At 38.0% G+C, this 20,831-nt stretch overlaps 1 protein-coding gene across 4 annotated transcripts in view; it reads left to right on the top strand.

The window, feature by feature from the left end:
- EXOC6 (exocyst complex component 6) overlaps positions 1-20,831 on the top strand; it is a gene marked incomplete at its 3' end in the record, with an annotated part of 86,740 nt that overhangs the window by 3,437 nt on the left and 62,472 nt on the right. For all 4 annotated transcript variants that reach the window (XM_083866011.1, XM_083866010.1, XM_083866008.1 and 1 more), the window contains exons 2-5: positions 15,117-15,288; positions 16,572-16,619; positions 16,738-16,828; positions 17,730-17,775. In XM_083866011.1, coding sequence (XP_083722137.1) covers positions 15,117-15,288; positions 16,572-16,619; positions 16,738-16,828; positions 17,730-17,775 — 357 coding nt within the window. The remainder of the gene's footprint in view (positions 1-15,116; positions 15,289-16,571; positions 16,620-16,737; positions 16,829-17,729; positions 17,776-20,831) is intronic.

The raw sequence follows: 20,831 nt of genomic DNA, 5'->3' as shown, positions 1-20,831 counted from the left end.
GTTGAAAAAGGGTTCAAAGTGGAACTTGACAGAGTAGGAAGTTGTTCTGCCAGTGCCCTGTGTACTACAGATATGAGTATCTTCAAGTCTGTAGTAATGTGTAGTATTTCAAAGTGTTTTTAAAAATAATGAATTAACTCTTAAAACCCTAGCTTGGCAATATATTTCATAAGCGTATGGTAGACTTTCTCTAAACACTTCATCTTGTGAGCTTTGTATCACTAAGTCTTCAGTGTTTTGTGATTCCCATACACAGCCTGTCAGGGGAGTACCTCCATGCCCACAATCCATTGACTGTACAAAAATACAGAATTAAAATTTAATATTAAAACTGTGAGGGATTTGAGAATGGAAATTCTGTTGCTAAGGTGAAGCTGATAAGGAGGTGCTATGTCTATTGATGTATCTGTGAGCGGAACGTACTCTATAGCTTTAACCCACAATCACAGCTTGGAAAGCGCTCCTCAAAAGTCAGTGTAAAAATGCTTTTAATCAAATTCTCTCTTCCGGAAATCTGTCATCACCAAGTGGTTGCCTGGTAGATGTTAGAGCATCTTCTAGGTTGCTCTAAGTTTGCTGGCCCTTACACTTCTTTGCAGAGTTTTTAGGGAGCCTCCTCTGAGGACATTTCCCTGTCCTGTTGTCGCTGGCTGCAGCAATCACACCCACAAGCACCGTTCAGTTGATGCATTTCTGTCTGATGCTGCAGTATGCTGCAGTCACCTTCCACTGATCTAGGACTGCATTGCACTGGTAAAAGCAGCACTGAGCTGAGACTGCAAAGCAAAAATAATTTCTGTGGAGTGCTGTGTTTTTCTCGTTTAGGTTAAACAGAGTTTGGAGGTTGAATATTATAAATGAGTTTGGCTGAAGTGTTAGAACCAATTGATAACTGTTCAGTCTGAACTTCTGTCCTTATGTTGCAGAAAAGTCAAAGGTAAAAGCTACACTTTGGTAAGGCATCATTAGAAAAAATAAGCAAGACTATTTTGTCCTTTACTGATTCAGGTCTCTAAGAAAATTCAGAGTTAGAGATATGGAGTGAGAGTCTAATTCTGCTGCTTTTACTGTGTTGTGGTACACTTTGCAACTGCAGGTGCTTTGCCCAGACTGGGGTCTGTAATTTGTATTTTGGAGATATTCTTGCATTCATTGAGGGGGCCTGTCTGAAATAAAATGAGCAAAGTGCCCAAATGTTATGTAACTTCAGTTTTACTGAGAGTGTACATTACAGTTACCAGCAGGCATGATTTAGGTATGTGATTCTGTGTCTTCAGCACGACAGTTAGTAAGCAGTAACATGGGCAGTATGAATGAAATTTCAAAATGTGGGAAGATTTTACAATATTAACACAATTGCAGGCAGGGAAATACTTTTTCTGGCTATAGTCTGTTGTGATTTGTGATGTCGTTATCCAATAACAAAATGTGGTTGCCTTCATTTTTCTCTTGAGGTCTTACTTGTCTGGTAGGATTGTCTAAAGTAATTTTTCTGTGTTTTCATTATTTTGGTTTTGGAGCATGAGCCAGCAATTAGCATTTTTATCTATAGCATAGCCTGGTTTTAAATATAGAGCAGACATAAGAGTACTCTGAGATCATCAGCCAGTGCTTTAGATTAGAGTTTTAATGGTTTGATCATATATTTTGATTTCAAATAGTATGATAATCTTTTACAGAATTGTAAGCTATTGGTTTGAAAATCAGTAGACCCTATCTTTATTAATGGTCTGTCTTAAAGCCCTTCTCAATTTTCAAGTTAATGTGTTTCATTCCTGGTTCCCTTTCAAACAGAAGTTACAAAGTAGCCCCCAAAACTGGAAATTCCTTGTGTGATTGCTCTAGTCTCTTTTGGATCGGGACTATACTTCCATGTATATTGTTGTGATTTAACCCCAGCCGGCAGCCAAGCCCACCTAGCTGCTCATTCACTCCCCCCCTGCAGTGTTGGGGAGAGAATCAGAAGGGTAGAAGCTGGAAAACTTGTGAGTGGGGATAAAAACAGTTAAATAGGGGAAGCAAAGGCAGTACACACAGGCAAAGCAAGGAATGAATTCACTGCATCCCATGGGCAGAGAGGTGTTCAGCCATGTCCAGGACAGCAGCACCCATTGCAAGTAGTGGTTACTTTGGAAGACAGAATCACAGAAGGAGCTAGGCTGGAAAAAACCTTTGAGATCATTGAGTCCAGCCTATGACCTAACACTTCCTCATCAACTAAACCATGGCACTGAGTGCCACATCCAGTCTTTTAAACATCCAGGGATGATGACTCCACCACCTCCCTGGACAGATGATTCCAGTGCTCAGTCACTCTTTTAGTGAAGAATTTTTTCCTGATCTCTAACCTAAACTTCCCATGGTGCAGTTTAAGACTGTGTCCTCTTGTTCTGTCAGTTGTTGCCTGGGAGAAGAGACTGACCCCCACCTGCCTACAACCTCCTTTCAGGGAGTTGTAGAGAGTGATAAGGTCACCTCTGAGTCTCCTTTTCTCCAGGCTAAACAACCCCAGCTCCCTCAGCCGTTCCTCACAGGGTTTGTGTTCCAAGCCCCTCACCAGCCTCGTTGCCTCCTCTGGACGCGCACGAGTGTCTCAATGTCCTCCCTAAACTGAGGGGCCAGAGCTGGACACAGCACTCGAGGTGTGGCCTCACCAGTGCCCAGTACAGGGGAAGAATGACCTCCCTGCTCCTGCTGGTCACTATTCCTGATACAGGCCAGGATGCCATGGGCCTTCTTGCCCACTTGGGCACGATCCTGGCTCACGTTCATTCGGCTGTCAACCAGTACCCACAGGTCACTTTCTTTTTTTACCCTGGGCACTGTCCAGCCACACTGTCCCCAGCCTGTAGTGCTGCAGGGGGTTGTTGTGGCCAAATGTCATCACTCCAAATGTCTCCTTCCTTCCTCCTTGTTCCCCAGTTTATGTACTGAGCACGATGCCCTCTGGTCTGGAATGTCCCTTGGGGTGACCTGTCCTGGCTGTGTCTCCCCCCAGCCCCCTGTGCACCCCCAGCCTCCTCACCAGCCTGGAGCACCAAAAGGCCTTGGCTTTGTGTGAGCCCTGCTCAGCAATGACAACAACATCTCTGCATTATCAGCCCTGTGCTCAGCACAAATCCAAAACACAGCCCCATTCCAGTCACTGTGAAGAAAATTAACTCCACCCAGCGCATTTATTTATATATCAATTTATTATAATAGCTAACTTCTGTTTTGTAACTAGGTTGTTATGGAGTAAGGAGAATGGCCTGCTCACTGTGAACCAGTGTATCCTAAAAAGATAGAGGATTGCTTGTAGTGTCAGTTGCAGATCTTCTTACTTGGTGCAGGATTTGATGGTATTCCAAGTATTTAAATTGAAACACAACAGTCAAATAAAGCAACTGTCTATGTGATGTATACTGCTATGAAGGAGCATTTTCTTCTTATTGCTAGTCCATTATATAGAGTCAAAAAAGCATACTGAAGATTGTGTGCTGTAGACTGATTAATCTGGCCTTCAGCAGCAGAACTACAGTTCTGATTTTTCTGTAGCCTGGTCAGATTTGCCATTGGTAGCAAAAGTATTTTAGAAGGAATCACTTGTATTGCTGCAAGTTTCAACATATTACTTCTCAAGTTTTTATGAAGCCTGAAACTATTTGCAGGTAATCATATCTGCACTGCATTTTTTTTGTTGTTGTTGTGAAAAAATCTTTAGGTTCAATGCTGATTGAGTTTGTCATGAAATATGTGTCAGCAAATCAGGTTATCTTGATCTTTTCACTGTTCACGCATCAGCATCTGACTCAGTTCTTGCAGTGATTTCCAAATGGGCAACTGCCAAGTGAAGCTTTAACCTAGCTAGTAACCTGTGTGAATTGTTCTTAAATAGCTCTCTCCAATTTCACAAGCATTACCAAAGAGCTTGAAATTGTCCCCGTGTTTAGGGAGCAAGTTTCCAGATACACTAAAGCTTTTAAAATAGGGGAATCATCTGGTGCATCATCATCAGAATAGTGTACTTAATAGATGTTTCATGCAGTTTGTGTCATTGTGTCATTAAAATTCAGCCTTCTCTTCATGTGAACAGTTTATGCTTGTGCACTCTTACATCAGTTAAATTCGGAAAAGCCAGTTCTTATTCCCGTCATCTCTTCATTGACTTGTTCCTCAAGCTGATTTTATTCAGTGTCTGGTGACCCAGAGTTTGGACCTGCCACATGCATAGGAAATGCATAATTTTACATCCTTCACAAATGCCCGTCACAGGGGTGCTTATTTCCTTGTGGATTTTTTTTTTTTTTTTTTTGGAAAGCCAGCAGCATAGCTTGTGCTCCAGCTTGCTCTGAGTGTGCCTGAACCATTGCTCTGAGACATTGCAATTTCCTCAATACAGATATCTCCTGAGGAGCCTTAGCATAATTCACTTAAATACGTCTGGCTTTGACCTAAGTGCTGGTGTACTTGCAAGTTTTGTCATGTTGCATTTTATGTATTATACTACTAAAATGAGCTCATTCAAACTAAAGAGGATTAATATGTATTAAATAATGCTTTTAAGATAATGCCAGAAAAGGATTTGCAAATAGGAAGCTATTTTTATGGGTTGTAGTAAACTATTAAGTACTAACTCGTTCAAAAATACAGACCTAGCTTTGCATCAGCATCAAGTAATCACATGAGATTTTATCTTGCTGAAGGGCTTGCTGTGGCTAGTTGTAAAATCTAGCTGTGGCTGGCCTGTCTGGCTATTTTCTGGTGATGGTTGAAATACCCAAGCCTAATCCCTGTCACCACGGAGCTCTGTATAACAATAACAGTTCAAATTGAGATTCAACTTGATGAAATATTTTCAACAAAGCATCTCTTCCTCATCTTGTACATGTCTACTGTGGAACTATCTGTACTGCTGACAAACTGGGTCCTGTGCAGGAAGGAGTTAACGATCTCTCCTGGAGCCTGGCTGAAGCCCTTCCCGTACCTCAACCTTTGCCAGTAATAGCAAACTAGAGGGAACTTAATCACTGACGGGGCTATTAAGAAGGAAGGAAACAGCTTTTAGGGTGCATCAGCTTTGATGGAAAGACATGGGATTGGACAGAGAAGACCTAAAAGACGCTGGGGAATTTATTTTTTTTTTTTAATATAGCATGAGAAAAGTGTTCAGTTCTAATGCTGCGAGTGGGATTTTCACTGTGTCTCAGGGAAAGTAATTTGCTTGCAAAATTGCAGTGAGTGTAACTTGCAATTCTCCTGTGAATCAGAGTAATACAGAATTAATAAAGCATATACTGTCATATATGTACCTGGGGGATACTTTTGAGACATTTCAACTTCAAAAGGCAATGTTTAAACTATCAAGTTTTGGGACTTTCACAGTTTGCACACTTCCTTAGGCATAGAGTGACTTTTAAGTATTTTTTTTACCCCATTTTGTTCATGGAAGCAATGTTTTCTTGCAAGCTTTTCAAGCTTCCCCCCCCCCCCCCCCCCCCCCCCGTTAATTTCACTGTAAAAGTAACATAGTAGATACTATTTTATACTGTATATTTGTTCTGGTGTGTTTCATAAACTTAGGAAGCTGCAAAGAAATGAACAGATTTTCTTGGTTTGTTTATCAAGCAGGTAGAGAACTGGAGTTAGTTGCATCAACATTCTTAATGGCTTCCTATCTGAGAGAAACACTGAGTTTCAGTTCAGCTTCTGAATTGAAAACAGACTTTTTTTAGAAGTCAAGTTTTATTTTCTTCAGTGATCCTGGGAGATATGCAAAGAGGATATACAGCACAGGCTGTTGTTTTACATGGATTAAATACATGATGATCTTTTATGTATAGGCTATATGAGCTCATAGAGTTAACAAAAATTAATAGTATAAAATTGTTTTAAAATACAGGCTGTGGTTATATGCTTGCAGAGGAGTGTGATGCAGCAAAAAGTTGTCTGGTTTGATCTGTATGGAATAGAATACATTCTTAATCTAATTAGTCTTGAAATTTTTAATTACTGGGTATTTTACTTTATCTGGAACTTACTAAATTTCTGAAATAATGTATTTACATCAGTGTAGTGTTGCTATTCAAAGCCTATTGAAATAAGTAACTTACACATTCCTGACATTAAATATTCTGTTCCGTTTCATATGTTTTGTGAAGAGACATATGAGACTGTTGAAATATGGAATTTATTTTCTTCCAAAACAATTGCTGTGTATTTATCTTGGAGATTATGTCTCAAGTGCTCTAGATAAAGTTAACGTATTAGCTAGAGGTTGTAATAGATGCCTGATTATTTCTGGTGCATGTGTAATAGAAACCTCATCAAATTTTTTAAAAGAACTTAGAAGTTCACAATTTGGTTTACAGATGAATCCGTTGCTCCTAAAATATAAAAATTTATGTAACATACAGTCTCCGGAGATATTATGAGAAGTTAAAAACATTGCTATATAGATTTCAGTTTCTTACTTTATATTCTATGACACAAGATAGGTTCCAACTACATCCACTTGTACCCATTTAGGTACATGAAACAGATGGCCAAACTGGGCACTTCATTCCATGGCGATAGCCAGCACCAAAGCCAGCGAAGCTGCCGTTTCCTTTGCTGCCTTTTTATCTGCTGTTACAACACAAAATTAGGAAAAAAAGCGGTAGCGTAGCACTTGTTTTTCAGTTTCTTGCTTCATACATCAGTAACACACAAAGGCTTAGCAGGAAGAGGCATCTCCTTGGTCAGCAGTGTAAAAACAGGAAGGAGGAAGTCTATTGCAAATCTGGGTGTACTGATTATCAGTTCATGTTTGGCTGCAGAGGATGTCCATTAACAGCCATCAGCGTGATCCAGAGCTTATCCAGCATGAACAATGACTGCTCTAGTGCTGCTACTACAGAATGAGGACCCTGCTTATAGGAAGTAATGTTAACTAACAAACTGTACTCGGCCCTTTCCTGCTCATAGAAACAGGATACTATTAGTGAGAACAATTCACAGAAATTGCACATCCAGGAAAACCAGGCAAGCAAAGCAAAACAGCTAAACTAAGAAGATTAATAAAATCTTTTCTCTGAATAGACCATAGCTGTGTTCTGTGTTGTTCTGGCATGTAATGTGAGCTTTTAAATAGAGTGGTGAGATGTAATTATGAGTAAGAATGGCAGAACTGGAACACAGGTAGCATCTGGCATTGAAAGACTACTTAGGTTTTAAGAAATGTGCTTATTACCATAACTGCAATTGAATTACAGGAAACACCTGGACATTATTTTATAAAGCTTTTGAGGGTGTATGCAGCCACCTATATGAAATTACTCCATGGAAAAATCCCTACAAAGTTTGCAGCTTGTGTAAACAGAAAATATCTTTGTATATTGTAGGACAAAGGAAGTTTCTGCAGTGTTTCCTGTGAAATTGCAGCTCAAATGGAGTGTGTGATACAGTATCATGGTTAGGGATGCCATGGTTATAGTCACAGTGTGACAGGGCTGTTTTAAGGGCAGAATCTTAATTTGCATTGTCAGTGTTTTGTGCTTGCAATGATCCCACTAAGTTCATCATGCAAATTTGAATTGTAAATGCTACTTTATTTTTAAATTTTATTTAGTGTAGCTCTGTGTTGCTGTCTCATTTTTGGGATTTTTTTTTTTTTACTGAAAGGAGAAATAGGGAGAGCATCTAGGGGGTCACTTCTTGCAGTATGTGTACGGGAACTAGTTGAGAGCATCTTTAGCATCAGGACAAAATTGGCATTGGTAGCAAGATATGAATTATAAAAACGTTATCCATAAGCACAGTTTTGTCATTTGAGAGTTGGTTTATTTGTGTGTGTATTTTGTTTAAAGTATTACTTTGAAAATTTGAATAAAAAGTGCATATTTAGGGGGAATTTTTTTTGTGTGTGTGTGCCTTCATTTAATTGATCAAAATAATCAGTAATTTCCTCTCTCCCCCTCATGGTGCTTAATTTGAAGCTCTACAAATGAATCTTTTTCTCTTGCTTTCTTGCTTCCGTTGAAGGTCAGAAATTGCATGGTCAGACTTACATTCCATGTCAAACTCGTACAACTGTTGTACAGATGTGTGTAATTCCTGTCATTGTCACAGCATTCATGGAGCTGTAACTGATGGGCACTTACTGAGTGGTTATCAGTATCCTGACAGGAATGTGTACATACAGTTTGTAATTGCTTCATATGTCTTGTGTAATCAGGAAATGAAAGACTTTGTGGCAATATGGGCAGGGGTGGGGAAACCTGCAGTTCATCCCAGAAATGGGACAGAACAGGGTGGGTTGGGGGAGGTGTGAAAATGGTGGAAGGTGGCAAGTCATTAATAAGGAGTTTCTTTGTCCTGCAAAAAGATTGCTGGTTTTTTCTCTTTTTTTCTGATATGTTTTTTGGTTATTTTAAAATGCATGATCTGTTTTAAAAGTCTCTGCTGCTGCTTAGAGCCTGTTATTATAAATGGTTACTAGAAGGAGAATTGTTCTCTCAAAAAGTTTACAGTAATGCTGCATAAGCTCAGATTTGTCTTTCCTGAATATGGATTGCAATTAAAAGTTGAATCATTGCCCATTTAAAAGAACACACAAAACAATCCCAAAACCGTCAAGAAATAAGGAATTTTTTTAAAACTCCAATGGGATTTGTTAAATATTACTTTTTTCTTTATCTAGTAGACTGTTCTAGTAATGATTTTTAAGTGAGAGAGTTATCACCAACCAGGAATTCATATTATCTTCTGAATTACTATTTTCTTATGAAAGTATGGAGATTTTATTTTTAATAAAATAAACTCTTGAAGTTCATTTTTTTGGCCTGAGGCCTGAGTTCCTCAGCAGTTTTTTCTCATTTGAAAAGTTGCAGGTATTGCGGTAGAACTTTAATTCCTATTCTGATGATTCTTGAAATCTATTTTTCCATGCTAAAAAAATATTACAGTAGAAGTTGTACTTAGATTTGGTTATTGTAGTTTTCTAGTCTAGAGGCCATAGATGTGGAGATAGACTGGAGATGGGGAGGGAAAAAAGCAAATTTGGGGAATTTGCTGAATTTCCAAACCATGATTTTGGACTCTTGTCCATCTACACTTAATAGTCTATATACACTTCCATTGTCTGCCCTTCCAGTAGTCCAGTCAATGTATTAAATTAATTTATGGGCTTATATGATTTTTTTTTTTCTTCTAACTTTTTATTTCCTCCCTTGTTGGTCAAATTCTCATCCTCTTTTACTCCCACCTACACTTGTGGGAGTAAGAAAGGACATATACCCTGTTTGCATGAACAGAAATGTTTGTATGAAATGATAGCAGAAATATATTTTTGAAGTGAGACTGTAACCATTTGTGAAGACATTTATGATGCTCACTTAGAATGATAATGCATATGTATGGAGTTATGGAATAAATGGAATTATGGAATAAATCAGATACAATAAACAGAATAAATCAGTCATTGTGGAATAAATCAGATCATTTCAGGATAATTTATTTCGAATTTTAATTTTTTTTGAAAGATTATGTGGAATTCTTGGCATGTTAAGTTTCACAATTTTTGGCTGAATTCTGGTTTTCTGGAGATAAGCTTTTTTGGTTACTTAGGCATTGGTATTTTTGTGCATAGGATGGTGCCCTCTGGTGCTTCAGTATATTTTTGCATGTAAACACGAAAAATCACCAGGAAGACCTATTAAATACATGCTTCTCATATTGTGTTTCAGTTTTGAATGTAATAGTTTTAGGGAATTTTTTTAATAGTATAAAGTAAACTTACTATTTTCAATTGGAAAATGGCTGCATATCTGAAAAGCCTCCTTAGTTATTTCTTGAGACCTGAATTCAAATCTGTTTATACTTGTCCTTCTCCCTTCAGCCTACCTGGTAAGAAAGATCAAGCTAAAAATATCCCTATTGCAATAAAATGGATCAAATGAATTCAGAAATTTTTCTTCTTTAGGTCAGTCTCCAACTGCTCCTAGTTTATATTTTTTTCCTTTTTCAAGTACTTTCTACAGTATCTTCTTTTTGCCTAGACTGGCATTAATATGACTCATCCAGTTGTTGGAATGAGTAAAAAAAGAAGTGTCTCAGTTTCTATACAGAGTTCTGGGAATATAGACAGATGATCTGCTACACATTACCAGTAAAGTTGTTCAGCTCTGCTTATGCTCTTTATGGGTTCCCTGCTTGCCCTGTCAATTAGGAAAGAAATCTGTACCTGTCCTATCATTGATTTGCTGTACTGGTGGCCAAGTACTCACTCAAGTTAAAGTTCTCTCATTCCAGATTGAAAATAAAGGTGATAACGTTGTGTTGATTTGGGATTTTTGGGTGCCAAATTCAAATATAAACTTCTGTCTCCATCGTTAGTGATTTTCTCATTTTTTTATCCAGTCTGAAGACTCATACCAAGAAAAGAAACTTTCTTGTAAAAGTTTCATGGTATGAATCAACCACTAGTAGTCAATGGGTTCCTATAGTTGTGCAGACCAGAGGTTGAAAGCAGTTTTAATAAAAACTGATCATGACTTTCAGTTTGACACAGTTCAAATTTGTGCTGTACTTTAGACCTTCTGCATCCACTTCAGGGGCCTATAAAGCCCATGAAGATCCTTGGGGCTCTTCATTCAGAGATGTGCAAGTGTAAACAAAAACTGAAAGAACTGTGTATTGCACACGTAAAAATTTCTTTGGTATCCTGGGCACATTTGCCATTTTTTATGACACTTCCTACTGCTGGATATGAAGCAATTTCCAGTAGGAGAGAGATTTTTAGGGTAGACATAATTTCATGTAATTGTCATCTCCTGAAGAAATGGAGCTACAAGGGTTACTACTTCCTCACTTGCTTTCCAACAGAACTCCGTGTGTGTTGTAAATTCAGTTAATTTTGTTATGTAATTTTAAAGAATTATCTCTAGGATGCTTTTAGGGTTTCATGTCTTTCCAAGATAGTGCGTTACTGGTGATTTGTCTGCCTGATAATTTAGCTCTCAAAAGTGGAGAATTGTTATCAGCATCTCTTGCAGTGTCATTATCTATTGAAATGTACGCTTTCAGATAATTATTAAGAAGTAGCAATTACTTTATTTAGATAGGTGTAGGTAATCTTTGAAATAAGTGTATGTGGAAAATAAGCTTCAGTATCAGAAATGAACTATGATATGTGATGTTCCCTTATGGGTAAATCAGGTGTGTATTGTCTCAGTTGTGTTTGCAGATTTGAGAAAAAGCCTAATTTCTATCCATGACCAAAGATGGCCTGGCTCTCCAGTGTACACTTATATTTTCAAAAAGGCTGGTGTTTTAGGCCAGACCTTCTGAAGCCCCTGAAACTGCATGTGTAAAGTGTCCTCAGAGAGCAGTGTCCCAAGGGAGTCAATAACCTGTTTATTCATCTTCTTCTCACCTGGATGAGAAAGTTGTGATACAAAGTGTGAATTTCTTTTAAATACTCCGACTATTTATTTCTGTAAAGGCAGGCAGTTCTGCCTCAGGGGTTTTTTCACTCCTGTGCTGCCGAGCGTTGATTTGTTGTCCCCACAAGATGGAGCTGTTAACGTATGTCATTAACATGGAGTTTACATACTGCTGCATCTTAGGGAGGTCTGTCAAAACACTGGTTTAAATCACTAATTTTATTAGTGTCCTTGCAGAAAAGGGTATAATGTACGACATAAAATAGTAACTATTATTTTAAGAAGGTAGGTAATCTTGTAATTAAGGTATTGGGAGGTGCACCGTATTGCTTTCTTTTCCCTTATTTTGAACATTTATTCCCTGTATTATTTTCAATTAAGTATTATGATAATACCCATGAGATTAAAACCCAGTACTTTATTGTAATTAAATTTAAGCATAAGTGGCCTTAATATTGAGGACAGCATAATCAATACAGATTTTTTATAACAGTGAAGACTGTATTATTTATGCTACATTATATGTACTTCCAGAACTTCTGTCAGTGTTTTCTGGATTTTTTAAACAACATTTTAAAGAGAAATCTTCTGGTTGCAAAGGATTTCCTTTTGTCAGTATTTTAAGAGCCTGTCTGAAAGTGTTGGCAGAGATGTGAAATTGATAAAAAGTTATCAAGGTAACTATTTGATACCCCAAATCATCAGGCAATAACTATGTCCAGAAACACAGTGCATTGCTACCATCAAAGACAGTTTGGCAGTACAAATTCAAGTATGGAGTTCCTCTTGTACCATCTTTCTGCAGTCTCATTCTAGTTACATTTTCTTTACTGAGTTTTACTGCTGTTTTCATTTATGCTCACATGACAGAATTTACAGTTTGGGTGCATGGTGATATATAGAAGTTCCCTATCTTTGTGATAAAAATGCTCCTTTCTCACTTCTCTTTGAGAACACTGGGAAGGAGACCTAAACTTGGAAGCTTCTTCTACCCTTAAACAAAAAGGCTAAAGAAAGCAGTAATAAATTGAGCTTTTCTTTCTGTATTATGTTTGGGTTTTTTTTTTTTTTTTTTTTTTTTTTTTTTTTTTTTTGTTGGGGTTGTGTTTTTTTTGGTTTTTTTTTTTTTTTTTTGGTGCATGTGTGTGTGGTTGTTTCTTTAGATTTTTTTTTTCCTTTTAATTTTTTTGTTGGTTGTTTGGTTGGATTTGTTGCTTGTTTTGTTTGGTTGGGTTTGCTTTGTTTTGTGGGTTTTGTGGGGTTTTTTTTGTTAGTTTGTTTTGTTTTCTGTAGCATACAGTGCAGTATAGGTGGTGAGTCCAGCCCAGTTTGAGGAGGCTTATGTTTGCCGGGTATCTCTGAAGGCCCTTCGATGCATCTGGTCCTCCTAATCTTTTTTTCTTGTCCAAGAACCCTGAAGACAGTTGGATGCCCCTCTGTGTCCACACTATAGCTTCCAGCATCTTTGACCCTTTTCTTAATGGAGCAGCACTCACATAACTGTAATGTGTATTTTGGAGTGCTACCGTATCAGTTGTTGAACATTTTTCTCATCCTTTTCCCATTTCTTTGCAGGTGACAGTGCTATGGGCCATATGCTTGCCCTTGTATCTTCTCATGCAGAACATCAGGCTGCCTAATGAGGCCTCACTCAATGCCCACTGTTTCCTGCACCTTTCTTTCTTTCTTCCCAGGCCAGGATGCTGCTTCTCCCTCCATGTGGTTCTGCATGTGGCTATTTCCCCCTGGTGATGCAGATCACTTCTGACCATCCACCACAGCCTTTAAAGCTCAGTCATCCTGGGCAGCCTTGAGCGAGCCCTTTCAGGCAGTCTGACAGGAGCCTCAGGAGGAGAGACTTATGGACACATATTTGCTCTTTCTAGCCATCATTTCGAACTGTGGTGGTAGAAATGGTGAAGGGTGAACTGCTTTATGGGTCAACAATCTTATTTTTCCCCTGGTGCGCTTTGGAGGAAAGAACCTGCTTTCAGTACCATAGCCTTATTTTCCTATCATAAGCAAAAAGGGGTATATTTTTAAAAATTTATTCAATAGATATTCCTCCTGAAAAAGTATCTATAACAAGCAGAATATAAGGAATTGGCTTTCTTCCTTCAACGTGTAGGACAGCATATTGCCTTTCTTCTATCATTTAAGTTCAATTAGTTACTGAATATATTGTACAAGGTCAAAAGAAACTAAAAAAGTATAAAGAATCTTGTTACAAGAGTCTTTTCTGCATCTTTTTCTTCATTGAAAAGTCATGTTCCTGGCAGATACTCAGGTTTGTTGTGTTGATGATGAGCTCAGATCTCATCAAAGCCCCGATGTCTGGTTAGAAAAGAGAATCTTGAAGATACGGGAAATCACACTTCTCCAAGAAGACTGGGAGGGAAATGCTTTTTTGCTACTCAAGAATTTTAGAGGCTTTGACTCATGTTTTCCTGAGTCTTGAAGTGAAGACTGTACTTCCGCAAGCAACACTGCAACACTTGAAATTTCAGCCTTTTCTTTTCCTCATGTTAACATATTTTAATTTTTATTTTTTTATAAATCTGCTTCTCCTTATAAATATCTAAAGAAGACTTTATAATTGTGAAAGGAAACCAGAGTCTAAAAAAGCAATTTAAAGATTTTTGATCACTTTTTTTAACACGTGCAGTGTGCAATACAAATGTGTTTGTATGATTATTTATTATTAAATCATCCTTGTATTGCTGCTCTCTTTCTATGTGAAAAGCTACTTCAAAATTACCAGTATTTGCTGTTGTTGCTATATCAAATTATTAATCAATTTTTGGAACTGTCTGTGCCTTGCCTTTGTTGGGAGACTCCATACCTTTGGTTTTTGTACAGTTCTATGTAAAACCTCTTCTCTTGCTTACTCTGCCAAAGTCTAAAGCTTTAAATTGCCCTGTGCCTCCTTTGCTCCTTCTCATGCTTGAGCATTTCTCCATGCACATTTCTGTTTCCGATGCTGGTTAACAAACTACACCAGTAATTTCTCCCAAGTCACTGTTGGAGTTTTCTAAGTGACCTAATCAAGAATTAGTGAAATAAGCCAGAAGATCTGATTCTAGCCCTTCCTGACAGCTAGGTGCCATGGAGAAGGCAGCCTTAGGTATGTGCGTGTCATGGATTTGCCCTGGGAGCTGTTGGCGTGGGCAGGCAGGGACAGAGCCTTGGGGATTGTCTTTGCCAGGGGTCCGGCCGCTGCCGCACAATGCTCCGGTCATTCCGGCTGGAGTCATTCAGCCCTGATTTAGTTGGATAACTCTGCTGTTAGGAATACCAGGAAAGCAAATTTGTATGTTTGCACTTCTTTATATTTAGCAAAGAGTGGAATTTGATGGAAAAGCGATCCGTGCTATTTGAGGTGGTTGGAGAAACTGATTCTTTTGTACCCAAATTTGAGCATTAGGGCATAATAACAGACCAGTGAGGCTCAGGTCAACCATGATGTAACTGGTTAAGCACCTGGATTAATGCCATAAGGGCTGGGGTTTGCGCCATCAGTTCTGTTTTGTGCCATCTTTTTTTTTAATGCTGATTTTGACGGCGTGGATCAACCAAAGGATGCCACTAACATCAAGTTCGCTTGCTTTTATTTTATTGTTGAGAGAGATAGATTTCAATAAAGATCATTGCATACATGCTATTTTCAACTGGGGAAAAAAAGTAAACTTTTATTTTCTTATTTGTATTTAATAGGTCTGTATATGATGACCAACCAAATGCACATCAGAAGTTTATGGAAAAACTTGATGCCTGCATACGTAACCATGACAGGGAGATAGAAAAGATGTGCAATTTTCACCATCAGGGCTTTGTGGATGCCATTACAGAACTCCTTAAAGTTAGGGCTGATGCAGAAAAACTGAAGGTAAGGAACAAGTTTTTCAGAGTTTCATATATCATTGTCTTTGAATCTAAAAGAAGGAAGGAATTAATCTTCTACTGAAGATAAATTTAGTGTTTATCACACGCCCTCTGATGTTTACAGCAATTTCTTAGAAGTGAATTGAACAGGATTTGTGATTGAGCCGTGTTGCGTGATAGAGTGATTTATATTTACAAAGCTGAATATTTTATTAGATCTCATTCTGTTTTTTTAATGTGTGTTTTCAGAAAATGGTACTAAATTGTTTTGTCTTTTTTAAAGGCTTTCTCAGAAGGTGAAGGACAACAAATGATAAACACAGTATTTCTTAAATAAGTCTTTTCCTAGTCATGTGTTTATATGTCACACTTTAGAAGAATTGAAAGCCCTTATTAGAAAACTAAAAATACCACAATTATACATGGAAAAAACCCCCTCTGTTCTTTACTTTGTAGTGAGCAGGGTGATGTTAGTAGTTTTTATGAGATACGAGAACCAAGATTTCCTCACAGATCAGAATGCAGAATAGTGAATTATGAGATCCGTCCCTTTTAGCTCTCCTTACACTTTTGAGAGCAAAATATGCACACCAGACAGAATGAGCATAGTTCATCAGAGGTTATGATTAGAAGACCATTATATAAAGGATATTCAGATAACAAGAGACCAAATACAGCATCAATGAGGTCATTGAGCATCTTTGTTCAGAAATTAATGAGATTTTTAATAAACTAGAATGTGCTTCCTTATTATGATGACCTAATGAGTCACTTACTATGTGGGAAAATCTGAGGTTGAGCTTTGCCTGCACCTGCAGCATTAAAATGTTGCTGTGGTTTGGAGATTTCCACGTTTGATGTTAATCAACCACCCAGTGTTTGCATTCAGCAAAGTATGAATGTTTAATTACCATAAAATGCAATCACCATTTCTTACAGACAATGAATGGCCCATAGAGCTCATTGAGGTTATCAAAAAGGGACCAGTGGTCAATTGGGTCAATGATTTGAATTGTTTGACAGACCTACAGAAACAAGGAAAGTTCAAAAATCCCAAGTAAATTTGAGAAGTTTGCCACAGAATCTGTTAGAAAGAACTGTCATAAGTAATTGAATTTAACAAAAGCCCTTTGCGATCAAAAGTTCAAGTTCAAGCTGTAGAGTTAATTTGAATTTGCATTTCTTTGTTCTAAGTTTCTCAGGAAGCATGATCTGATTACAAGGGTGAGCAGTCACATCAGGGCAATATATGCATATTTGTCTAACAAAGGTGAAATTATTTTTAAGGTCCAAGTTACTGATACCAACCGAAGGCTTCAGGATGCTGGGAAAGAGGTGAGAAAATGGTGCTTCCTATATGGGCATTATGAATATTTGTAGTAAAATAAATTTATTTGCATAATTTAAGTGTGATTTTCTTTCCTTTTAAAAAAACCAAAACCAACCCTTTAAGGTGATAGCCCAAACAGAGGAAATCATCCGATGTAGAGTTCAACAGCGGAATATTACAACAGTTGTGGAAAAACTACAGTTGTGTCTTCCAGGTGAGTGGCCTATAGTTAAATATGATGGCAAATTAAATAAAGTAAGTCACAATAGCCAAAAGGAAAAATCTTCTAAGTTCTGGTCCTGTAACATCCAGTGTAACAAAACAATTAATAGGTTTTTAAAATATGTCAACATGTAGTTTCCATGTTTTCTGCAATATTTGACACAGAGCAATTGCGACAATGTCAGAAGACAGTGAGACAGTTGAATGGTGCAAACAATGTAGCCACATACAGTTTAGAATGAACTAATATTTTTACTATGGTAAACAATTAGTTTGTTGCTTGAGAGGGCGGGTTTTAGTGTTTGAATACTGAGAAAAATACTAATGATGCTCTTTCAACATTGTTCTTTTAGCTCTGTGTCACTACAGGTGTTTTGAAATAAAACAAAAAGGCTCTAAATGTTGTTTCAGGAAGACAATACTGTAGGATTGCACACAGCTCCATAAGGGTTTTATCCTCTTTGTCATATCACTGTAAATTAGATTTGAGAATTTTTCTTTGTGAAGTCTTCTTGTTGACATGTTTGGAGTACAGTAGGTGGTACTGTTGTCTTTTTATGGAGATGGGCCATGGACTGGTAATGCAGATCAGGTTGTGGCCCGTAGTAAGTGAATGAATATGCTTGATATCTGTAGTGTTGACTGTTTTGTTAATCATAATTCTTTTTAATTGAAAAGCTGTTAAGAGTTCAGTTATCTTTTTGGTTTTTTTAGCTGCATTCTAGAATTTTTTTGCTAGGTTTATCACATTTATGCTACAGTAGGAATTAAATAAGGTAAATATAGCACATCCTTTTCTATTTCTAATTTTGTCCTTTACAGTACATATTTTCCTCTTTTATTAACTAAAGCCACAATAAGACTCACAAGTTAATCTGCTTACTTTTATGCAGTGCTGGAAATGTACAGCAAACTAAAAGAACAGATGAGTGTTAAAAGGTGAGTAAACTTATTTCTATGAGAAAAAAATATAACATTTGTAAGTGAGTTGACAGAATAGCAAACACTTATGTAGACAAGTAAGTGTTCTTAGTCTGTAGCTTGGTATATGTGTACTCTTTGTTTCCTAATACTAGTCTGTATTTCAAGAATATTTGAAAACGTTGTATTAAAGAACTTCTAGGACCTTAGTGATTGCCATGAAAAATAACACACACTTAAATGAGTATGACATGTAGTGAAATACATGATGATTATAAAATATGAAATAAAGTTTACTGGGTTTTATTACTTAAAGCAGTTTAAGAAGCAAGAAAAATGAGATCCTTAGGGACTAAAGGTCTTTTAGAGTACATTAATATCTGATTAATATATAATGATATATTTAAATTAAACACATAATACCAGAAGAAAGTCTATACTCCTTATAGACCTATTTGGCTTCTCTATGCTTTTTATGTAAATGAGACTATGAGAATGAAGTGCAGATGTTGTTTTTTGGTTTTTCCCTCTGCAACAAATTGACTTGTTAAAAAGAGTTAAAACTATAATCTAGGATAATAGTTTATAACTGGTACCTGACCAGCTGCTCATTTCTGTTGTGTCTCCACTTTTCGTTTTCTCAGGGAGCCACTCACTGCTGCTGTAGTCCCAGTATCCCCAGTTCTCCCTCCCTCCATGGCAGCTTGGCTGCCCCAGCTCCCTGCTTTAGCTGCATCCTGTCCCACTGGGGCTGCTGCCTGCACCTCACACACCCACCCCAGCAATACCACTGCTGCTGTTTTCTTCTTCATGATTTCATATCATCACTGCCACCCTGATCCCTGCCTGCTTTTCACAGTCACACCAGTGCTCTGTGTCTGCCCTTTCTGGGTTCCTGGTTGCTGGCAGTGCCTCTTTGTGCACTTGGCACCACTTCAGGGAGCTCCTGCTGACACGTCTGTCTGGACAGGACTGTTTCCATTTGGAACTAGCTGTGCACAGTCAGTTGTCTGCAGGGCTGCTATGTAATACAGATTTACTTTTGGACTGTTTGTCTGGATTTCAGTTTCTGAGTAGCCAACACCTCATACCATACTGTTGGACATCTGAAAACCCTCAACAGCAGCCATGTCCAAAATGCTTGAGATTAACTGTACACATCAGTTCTATGAACATTGCAGCAAATCTGATGCATATTTGACAGTGATATATGTGCTATATGTTACCTATGCATGTTTGCTCTCTGGGAGGTCTTCTGCAAAAATACAAAAGCATTAAGAATGACCTTACAGCTATGGCACTATAGTGTCTCTTATTACAGTTAAAACTTGCTATATGTGAACTGGTGTGGTAGATCTCATCAGCTTGACTGCTATACAGTGTTACCTCTGAACAGGACACTAGTTCAGCATCTGCTTAGAGTAACTGGCCACAGTAGTAGTAGCAGTAGTAGCATGCTGTTGCAGTGTTCTTGGAGCAGCTCTGTGGAAAGATGTAAACAGTCCCCTTGCTACTCCAGTCAGAGATCAGACTGAAGAGTGTGCTCTCTGAATCACACACTTCCCTCTGCAAGGTCTTCTGTGGACAATGCTACGTTTGGTGTCCTGAAAATATTGAAAACACTGGGTACAATGCCTGCATTCTGGCCTACCCTTGCTGTGTCAGGCAAGGCAAGCAGCATCCTGGTGTTAGAGTTGCAGGGGAAGTTGTAGTTCCTAATGTCATCATGTAAAGATCATTTAGGGGAGATAAAATTGCTGGTGGTTTTTAGTGTTTTGACTCCATATTTGTTAGTCCTTTTGTAGAGTCCACTGATGGTTGATGTGCTTTCCTAGAAGCCATCAGTACTCTTCAAATCTTAAAGACTCCTATCTGATAATTTTCCCATGGAAGTTGTTGCCAGACAGGAAGTCTTAAAAGACAAAGGACTCCTGAATTGAGGGGTTTGGACACGTTATTGTCATACCATAAAGAGATCTAAAGGAGAGGGAAGATGCTGTAGCTTTGATGTACCATGTCGTGAAATCACATGGAGTGCAGAAGGCTCAGACTCTGCTGCAGGCTGCTGCTGCAGCTCAGATAACTCTTTCATTAGCTACACTGCAGTTAGTATTTTGTCTGTGACTTTGCAATTCCCTATAATACAGCCGACAGGTGGCTATCCAATGGAACTTGCAGGTAATTCAACTGGTAATTTCCTTGTGGCTCAGCAGAGTGCCCATATTCTGGCCTTTATCACTACTAAAAGATTGAGCAACACCAAGAACATCATAGTGTCAGTGCAAAGACCTGACAGCTGATGTGTGCACGTACAAGGGATTTCAAAATTGATCTTCCTAAATTTTGCTGTGAAGCTTTTTTGTGGAAGAGTCAGAGAGAGTAGCAGTCACAATCTGAGACATAACAAAGCAATGAGGGATGTTTATTTTAGGCAAAGATAATTTCTCATAAACCTTCACTGAAGTTTGTTAATGCAGCAAAGCTTTCACTGCTCTTTTTTTATAAAAGACATCTTGATTTTCTCTGCTTGTGGCCATTTAGAACCTATTTTCATTATTCCATTGTCTTACTGTCTTGCACCATGATTAAAACTCTCAATTCTAATATTTAAAGGAAGGAAAGACAAAAGTATGGATATTATATATGTTTGGGGGATAGTTGTTACAGGAGAAAGATTGGAATTTCATTTTCTTTTTCTGTGGCAGACCTCTTTTAAGATAATGCAGGATTTTGAATCTGGAATACATACTGGTTTGTGCAGGTGGAATGGAGGTTTACAGAGAAGTCCGAAAAGTCATCTATTGATTGCAACTCTTGTTCCTTTACCAACACGGGTAACATTTGAACTGATGACCTAGAGGTGAAAGGCTCTGTATCCTATTTATCTGTCTCCTGAGCCATGGATAACACAAGTTGACAAGAACTTTAGTAGTGAGAGGAAGTAACTGCAGAATCTGCTCTAAACAGACACAGTTGGCTGGAGGGAGCTACAGAGGGTTTAAAGTCTTAACTGAGGGAGCACAAAGGAGAAGTGTGGTTTCTTTGCTTCTCTCCCAGCCACCTAGTGGGGGCTA

This window comes from Zosterops lateralis (assembly GCF_965231275.1).
Source record: "Zosterops lateralis genome assembly, chromosome: 8".
NCBI lineage: Eukaryota > Metazoa > Chordata > Aves > Passeriformes > Zosteropidae > Zosterops > Zosterops lateralis.
Note: the sequence above shows the minus strand (reverse complement) of the source record. Positions and strands in the feature narration are given on the sequence as shown.